The sequence below is a fragment of the Lycium ferocissimum genome, chromosome 12 (genome assembly GCF_029784015.1).
Source record: "Lycium ferocissimum isolate CSIRO_LF1 chromosome 12, AGI_CSIRO_Lferr_CH_V1, whole genome shotgun sequence".
NCBI lineage: Eukaryota > Viridiplantae > Streptophyta > Magnoliopsida > Solanales > Solanaceae > Lycium > Lycium ferocissimum.
The window spans coordinates 51,709,039-51,717,931 of record NC_081353.1 but is presented as its reverse complement, the minus strand read 5'-3'; the positions used below and the strand labels follow the sequence as shown (position 1 = coordinate 51,717,931).

Below are 8,893 nucleotides of genomic sequence, written 5' to 3'. Positions count from 1 at the left end.
ATTAAAAGGGGGGGCGTGATCGATTACCCAATGTTGGGCTGGATTTGTGGCTAGGATAGGAATATACCTACACCGCGTTATTAAATACCATAAACGAATTGCGTTCTTAACAATCAATTCCATAGGAATAAAAGGCGGAGCTTTTGAATAGGCGAGTAGTAGTTCGGGAGAATACTACGAGAGTTAGTAATACAGTAAATTAGCAATCACCCAGGCAATTCGAATTAAAGGGAAATAGTTCGAAAACTCGGCAGGATTGGTGAACCAATACCAACCACAGACATTCGTCGATGATAATATAAAAAACCCATTTCTTTCTTTGTTGAAGTTCACAAATTGTATCTTTATCTTCAATTAGTTTATAATCTACAATCTTGAATTTCATCTCTTGTACAGATAATTTGGATAGTTTAGATTAGTTGACGGTTAATCATAACTCTGTCGTCTGACATCCGATTTCTAAAATCACCACATATTTACTTGTACGTAAAAAATGCAACACAGTGTCACGTTCATTTTCTTACTAGATTCGATCTCTTAAAACTTTAGGCGGTATTTGAGGACTACCTATAGGGGTACGTGTTGTATACCATTTTATGAAGAACAAAAAACATGGGGGACTAGACTCTACCTCTGGTATACATACACGTCACAGATCGCAATCCAGTCAAAAAGAGAATGCTTAACACTATTTGTTACATATTCTCACCAACAAATGACTTATACGGTTAACTAAAAAGAAATTAGCCTTTATCTCGTATCTAATTCTGTCCCTAGGAAGCTGCATGTTATCCCAAAAAAATAAGGTCCCTTTCCACTACGCAGTACTTGTTTGGATCATTAAAAGTGAATAGTCATGAAATACCTCTATATACATAAGAGATGTACTATATATAGCTCAAGTGGGGAAACAAAAAGTACTTAGAAAACAAAAACATGGTTTCTAAACTAGGCATTCTCACAGAATGGCTATGACACACCTTGGCAACTTCAAGGTGCAAACTCTTTCTGAAATCTCTCATGCTTCAGTATAAAGTTTTCTTGTTTTTTTAATTATATCAATCATGAAGTTATTCATTTCCAGAATATAATTCTTCTAAACTTTTTTTTTTTTTTTTTTTTTTTTGCTTTTGGATGAAGTATTTGGTATTGACACCATTTGTGTGTCATAGCATATACTCTTTCTTCAGCCAGAGGACATTTTATACCTACCCCACTTTACCTCTCGAATGATTCAAAACCAGATATGGATATCCTTATCTCGCTACAGGACTGTGAAGGGTAATAATCAGTTCGTTGATAAGAACATCGAATTTGATCAAGTTGACAGAGAAAGAAACAGTATATATGCTTCCTTTCAAATTCTTCCACCCACAATAGGAAGAAATTATAATCATTTTAGGGAACTGACTGAAACGGAAATAGGATCATATAAACTAGTAGGACAGATGGTCATAAATACACTCCTACTTCCTCCAACCCCCTCCCCCCCCCCAAACCCCCCTCCCCTCCCTCCCCCCACACACACCCCACCTCTCTCTTTTTTTATTTTTTCTAATTTGGGACTGAGGCATAGTTATCTTTGTTGTTATTTGTATAGGATGATCATATCATATTTAGTGGGTTGTTGTACTATAGTGGATACCTGAAGATGGAACAGGTTCATCACTGGCCCCTATGGAGGACTGATGGGATCATTATAACTGCATTGATCCATATTGGTCCTGTGGAGTTTCTCTATTACTGGTTTCACAGAGCTCTACACCACCATTTTCTCTATTCTCGTTATCATTCTCATCACCACTCCTCCATTGTTACTGAGCCCATCACTTGTAAGTCCTCTTCAAATTCATTATGTACATTGATCGTCACAACTAAAATCACTATTTTCCCACTAAAATTATTCAAGTGGCTAATTCCCACGGTAAATATAAGCTTGAAAACCTAAGTAGTAGTGTTTTGCTACATTAAAAAATTAAAAGTTTTCTCGGGCCGCTTTCAACGGTAACCCGTTTCCCACCATGCATTTTCTGTGAGCTGGTTCGGTCAAGGCATTTGGTAGAAAAACCGTATTTGATAATAAATTTTTCATTGAATGCCGCCATAAAAACCTCTGTTTATTGTAGTGCGTGTAAAGAAAATTTTCACTATCCGGTTACCGATTTACGAACAATTTTTTCTATTTGTATTTTGGCAGCTGTTGTTCATCCGTTTGCTGAGGTCCTAGTTTATTACGCCCTCTTTACCATACCAGCAATTGCAACAGAATTCACCGGGACTACTTCTATATCTTCATTTGTTGCTTACACCACCTTTATTGATTTCATGAACAACATGGGCCATTGCAACTTTGAGCTCATTCCTAAGTGGATCTTCTCTATGTTCCCACCTCTGAAGTACTTGATGTATACACCCTCGTGAGTGATCTTCTTCGCCCTTTACTTCAATGAGTTTAAATTTTACATTCGGATGATTAAAAAATATATTTACATAATCACATCAGGTACAAGATAGTTACTCTTAAGATAAGCGCTTTAATTAGTAATATGATATCAACGTATCGATGGCACAGGTACCACTCACTACATCACACACAATTCAGAACCAACTATTCTCTTTTCATGCCAATGTATGATTACATATTTGGTACAATGGATAAGTCGTCAGACAAATTGTATGAAAAGTCAGTTGAGAGGAAAGCTGAAGTGCCTGATGTGGTGCACCTTACACATCTAACGACTCCACAATCCATCTATCATCTACGACTAGGATTTGCATCCTTGGCCTCGAAGCCTCATGACAACACCTCTAAGTGGTATTTGTGGTTAATGTGGCCCGTCACGCTATGGTCAGTAATGATTACTTGGATTTATGGTCACACATTTGTTATTGAGAGGAATTTGTTCAAGGACCTCAAATTACAAACTTGGGCTATTCCAAAGTTTCGCATACAAGTAATTTATATCATTCAAGATTGTTAATTTTTGTTCATTTCCTATCCATTGTTAAAGAGATTATTTGTCCTGATTCTTAATTTTGTTATAGTACTCTAGCCCATGGCAAAGAGAGAGGATTAATAACTTGATCGAGGAAGCCATCATGGAAGCAGATCAGAAAGGCGTAAAGGTTTTGAGCCTCGGACTGTTAAATCAGGCAAGTAAAATTAAATTAAATAGTTAATTTTGAGGGAGAGTCTAACAAGTTGATACTTATAGAAAAATGTTACTAACTTTGTAGGAAGAGAAGCTAAATGACAATGGTGAAGTTTACATAAGGAAGCATTCTCAGTTGAAAGTGAAAGTGGTAGATGGAAGTAGCCTTGTTGTTGCTGTGATTCTTAACTCCATTCCTAAAGGAACTTCCCAAGTGATCCTTCAAGGGCGTCGTCGTTTGTCCAAAGTCGCTTACTCTGTTGCCCTTGCCCTGTGCCAACGAGGAATTCGGGTATATTAGTCTTTTGAATTATTATTAATCTCCTCCTTTGATTATGGTTGTACTCTTTAATATTTCCTGTCCGTTGTAAATTCTTTATACGTATATAGGTTGTCACGTTAGACGAGGAAGTTATACACGAGACTTAAAGCAAAGTTTACTCCTGAGGCTGCAACTAATTTGGTCTTGTCGAAAAGTGCAAATGCTTCAAAGGTATATATAGAACCTATAAGTGAATCAAGATTCCGTTTTATCTAATTCCAAAACATTTTAAAACTTGATATTTCATATATTAACAACTCCCTTCCAACTTCCCATCACTCCCCTAACCCAAAGATATATCATTTTGTCAAACACAACAATTATTTAGAGTTTACAAGGGACAAATAGAAAAGGATCTCTCCTTCCCTTTCCCCTATATCATGGACCAGGTCCAACATGACAGGATTTGTTAGTTTTGGCCCCACTTTTCTGGGCCCCTTAAAGCAAGTGGAGACCTCTTATTTATGGCCCCTAACTACTCCCGCCCTCCCAATTTATGTGGTTCCTTTCGGATTTCGAGATTCAAACATTTTTTTTTTTTTACCATAATTTTCTTATATGTATTTTAAATATTTTGAATTGTCAATTCTTGTGACTTATAATTTTTTTTACGTAGTTCCAAAATATGTAAATTCTATTTCAAAAAACTTAAAGATTCCATATCCGAATCTACGGTCAAAATAACAAAGTTTGGCTCCCGAAATCCAAATTGGGTCACATAAATTTTGAAAAAGGGAGTAATAAAATTCACCCATGATCCCCCACAAACAACCAAAATGAGGTTGTTGATTGATTTGAAGTGTTATATTGCAGACGTGGCTAGTAGATGATGGATTGAGTGAAGATGAACAATTGAAGGCACCAAAAGGGACATTATTTATTCCTTATTCACAATTCCCACCTAGAAAAGCTCGCAACGATTGCTTCTACTTGAATACACCAGCCATGATTAGTCCAAAACATCTCCAAAATGTAGACTCTTGTGAGGTTAGAAAAGATTATTTTAATATCCTTAATTTTTTTGCATCTTTTGCTTGTTTAATTTATTGACGATTGATTTTATATTATAATCTCAGAATTGGCTGCCAAGAAGAGTGATGAGTGCATGGAGGATAGCTGGAATTTTGCACGCTTTTGAAGGTTTGAAGGAGCATGAGTGTGGTAACATGATGTTTGATATTGACAAAGTATGGAAAGCTAGTCTTGATCATGGTTTTTCCCCATTAACCATGGCTTCTGTTACTGAATCCAAGACCTAGAATATAGAGAATGATTTTTGTTAAGATCATAGCTTGGATTAGTGGTCACTTAGAAGTTGTAAAATGTAATATTATTATTCCCTCTATCTCAATTTATGTGATATAATTTGGATTTGGAGAGTCAAATAAGAAAATCTTTGACCGCGGTGCCCTTTAAATATTTTAAGTTGTTAATTATTGTGACTTAAAGTACTCGCCCCCATCCCAATTTAAGCGCCTTACTTTCCTTTTTGGTATGTCCCAAAAAAAGTGCATCTTTTCATATTTAGTAAGTTGACAATTCAAACATCCTACATGATAAGTTTAAAACCACAAGATTCAAAAGACATTTTACTACATTACACACATCTGTAATTTAGGACCACAAGATTTAAAAGTCTCTTTTTAGTTCTTAAACTTTGTGCCTAATAAAACTAAGACACTTAAATTGGGAAAAAAGGAGTATTTTTTACGTAGTTTTTGAATATGTGAATTAATTTTCAAAAAACTTACAGATTGTATGTTCGAATTCACGGTCAAAATAAATAAATTCAACTCTCAAAATTTGAACTGTATCACATAAATTGAGACAAAGAGAGTAAAATTAAAGAGTAATTTCAAAAGAGACTCCCCAGGAAATATAGACCATATTTAATTCAAATGGTGGATTTTTTTTATTTTTTTTTTTGCTTTATGATTAAGACTTCAGCTATGATTCTTTCTTAAATGTTAGCATGTGGAATTCGGATACATCTTCTCATCATAAATTTAAATTGGACTTTTCTATATGCTTAAATTTTGAATTTTCAACATGTCCGTGATTCTTAGCTACCTGTCGTTACATATGGTTTAAAGTATATTTACCATAAGAGAAGTCTGGACGTACCTCCAGTATAATAACAAAACAGATAATTGACTCTTCCCTTTGGTCGCTTACACAAAAAATTGCTGCCAATTTCTGCATAATTTAATGACCATGGGATGCAACTTTCTCCTCACATTCTGATTCAACAATTATTACATTTTCTACTTGATCTAAATGCTCAATCAATTCCTGAAACAGAAGATGTCTGTAGCAATCATGTTTCACAGTATTGTAATGATAGATAACAAAAGATGTGTAGAGCAAATTAAACTGTACAGGGTCATTTGGTATGATGGATCAGATAAGAAAAATTAGTCTTGGGATAAACATTTAGTACTGCCGTATTTATTGTTTGGTTACTAATCCTGGGATAAGTATCCCAGGATTAAAATAGTACCAAGATAAGTTATTCATGTGGAATAACAATCCTAGGATTAGTTATCCCAGGATAAAACAATGAAATAACAAAAATAACCCTGAGGTCCCTCAAATCTCTTTTCTACTATATAAGGTGGAGGGTATTTTTATAAACAAACAGTTTTTCTTAGAAATTATGCAATGCATATAACTTTTAATATAACATACCAAACAATCAATTAAATAATACCTGCATAACTAATACCTACGTAACTAATCCTAATCTAATTAATCCCTACATAACTAATGTCATCCCAACATAATTGACCCTATCATAACTTGTCTTCAAACCAAACGAGCCCTACATATATTAGTGTTAGTGTACCTTCTTAACTGAACATCCTTGAAAATTTAAGTTGAAGATTCAAGAATCCGCGTGGTGTTTTCAAGGACACCATGCACGGATTTAAGCAGTTCGCCGGCGAATTTCCAGTGATTTCAGCAGTGCGCCGGCATGTTAACATCCAAAGATGCCGATTTTATTGGATATACTTACATTCAGACATCCTTACTAGAACTTCCGGTGCAAACTTTCAAATACTGTTAATGGAGGAGCAGCAAAAATCTGAGGATTCTGAGAGGTCTTCTAAAGTGAATGCTGAAGCTGAGCAGCAAGCTAGCTCTTAGGGTGCTACATAGTTCATTTGCTCCAATGCTGATCTGGCAAGTGAAAGCTACTGGGAAAGTCATATATAATCAAGTGTTCATACATTGTTATAGTTAGTTCTAACTCCTAGTAATAGTATGGTTCTTCTGTTAAAAGTTCTATTATCAGCTTATGCTCATGTTTACTGTTTTGTATTCGAATGAATGGATTATGGATTGAGTATGATTTTGATTCAGGTTATTCAGAAAAAAAAAAATGCATTAAGTACTTGATTGCGAAAAAAACAAATTCCACATAATTTAACTCCTTGTAATCATCGATTTTTTCAGTGAATTTATACCACCAGACAAGGCGTCTAGCGGTTTTTTTTATTAATAAAATCCTCAAAGGAGAGTACAAGCGAGGGGGTAGGCCTTACCTTACACATCCTAATGAGGTAACGACCCGAAATAAGGTTTACAATATCGAAAATGATTTTCATTATTCATTTAGTCTATAAGTAGGAATAGCCATTAAATGGTTTTCTCTGCATGTTACTATCCCAAAGTGCTCATCAAGGTCCAAATCACAAGGCTTCATATCATTTGGAAGCTCCCAATCAAAACAATGCACTATTTGTGCCACCACAAGGCGGACAGTGATAATCCCCAACTGCATTGCAGGACAACTTCTTCTGCCAGAGCTAAATGGTAAAAGTTGGAAGTCACGTCCACGAATATCTATATTGCTTCCAACAAATCTTTCAGGCAAAAACATCTCAGGCTCGGGCCAAACATTTGGATCCCTCTGAACTGCATAATGATTTATCATGATTCGGGATCCCTTCCGTATGTGGAAGCCATCAACTACACATTCTTCCATCGCCTCACGTTGTGTTACTGGCACTACGGAATGCAGCCTCATTCCCTCTTTTACAACCATGTCTAAGTACTTCAACTTCTCCAAATGTGATTCTTTTACCATTCTTTCAAGGCCTACCACTTCTTCCAACTCTTTTTGGAGTTTCTTCATCGCATCAGGATGCCGAAGAAGCTCTGTTAGGATCCAATCTATTGATGTTGCTGAAGTGTCCACTGCTGCAACAAGCATGTCCTGTTAAAGAAAAGGAAATTAGTACGTACAAATTTAATCGTATGATGAGCTTATAATATAAAGCAATGAAACAACATACGAAGAGGATAGCTTTTATATGGCTACGGTCAAGCTGAAATTCTGCCCCTCCTGATTGCATAATGTCCAACATGGTGTCGACAAAGTCTTTGGATTGCTTCTGGTCATGAGACTGGACATGTTCATCGATAATCTTCTCAAGAAACTCATCAAACACCTTCGCAAGATTCTTGAGCCGGCGAGTGAGTCCCTGGAGATCAATTACACCAAGGAAGGGGAAAAAATCTCCAAGGTTTGGTGTTGCAGCTAAATGCGTAACCTCTTGAATAACAGCTTTAAATCCCCTCTTGTCCAAATCATCGTCCATGTACTTCTTTCCAAATACCATCAAGCAAGTCAAGTCAGCATTCAAGGACGCAACCTTTGCACTAAGATCAACAAGAAGGCGATCACAAGCTTCATTTTTAAGTGATTTGATCATCAGTTCAACTTGTTTCCTTCTCATGGATTGAAATGAATTGATCTTTTGATTAGTCAAAAGGTGCAGAGTGCACAATTTGCGCATGTTGCGCCAATATGGTCCATACTTTGCAAATATCAAATTCTTCTGACCATATGCCAAATGCTGAGCTGCCTCGTTATGAGGCCTACTAGCAAAAATATGATCATATGTCTTGAGGACTTTCTCGGCTGCATCAGCAGACGATGCAACAATTGTAGGTACTAGTCCTAGTCGCAAATACATAATTGGACCATGTATCTTCGCTAGTTTTTGTAAATCTTGGTGTGGATTTTTCCCTAACAAATGAAGATGTCCTAAAATGGGAAGCCCCCTTGGACCTGGAGGAAACTTTGTTCTTGTCTGGATATTTAGCAGCTCATACAAGGCATACGCAATAGAAACTACTACTAGTGTTGCCCATATCAAAGCCATGGCTAATATGACTTCCCAAACTTCTAACCTTTTATATATATTAGAAAGATGCTAAGGTTAAAGACAACTGGATCCTATAAATGACTACCAACGTATATAGAAAAGGTCAATAGAAGATATATATCATTAAATACACAGGACCAGCTACTTGTTCCATAATTTTATGCTCTATTAGATGAAAACGGCGTGTACAATACATTGAAAAGTAAAAACACAATGATAAGGTTAAAAATCTAAAAACTTGACAT

General features: G+C 36.0%; 2 protein-coding genes across 2 annotated transcripts; one reads left to right on the top strand and one right to left on the bottom strand.

Moving 5' to 3' along the window:
• The first annotated feature begins 1,651 nt into the window (after window positions 1–1,651).
• LOC132039435 (very-long-chain aldehyde decarbonylase CER1-like) lies at window positions 1,652–4,733 on the top strand. The gene is made up of 8 exons (XM_059429917.1): window positions 1,652–1,832; window positions 2,198–2,396; window positions 2,573–2,717; window positions 3,046–3,153; window positions 3,238–3,444; window positions 3,556–3,645; window positions 4,288–4,461; window positions 4,551–4,733. Exons 1-8 carry the CDS (start codon window positions 1,652–1,654, stop codon window positions 4,731–4,733), a joined length of 1,287 nt encoding a protein of 428 aa, XP_059285900.1.
• A 2,166-nt stretch (window positions 4,734–6,899) lies between these two features.
• On the bottom strand, window positions 6,900–8,671 carry LOC132041163 (cytochrome P450 71AU50-like). The gene is made up of 2 exons (XM_059431983.1): window positions 7,773–8,671; window positions 6,900–7,693 (listed from the first exon to the last, which is right to left on the bottom strand). The coding sequence occupies exons 1-2, from the start codon at window positions 8,643–8,645 to the stop codon at window positions 7,082–7,084; spliced, it is 1,485 nt and encodes a 494-aa protein (XP_059287966.1). The 5' UTR covers window positions 8,646–8,671; the 3' UTR covers window positions 6,900–7,081.
• Window positions 8,672–8,893: the final 222 nt, after the last annotated feature.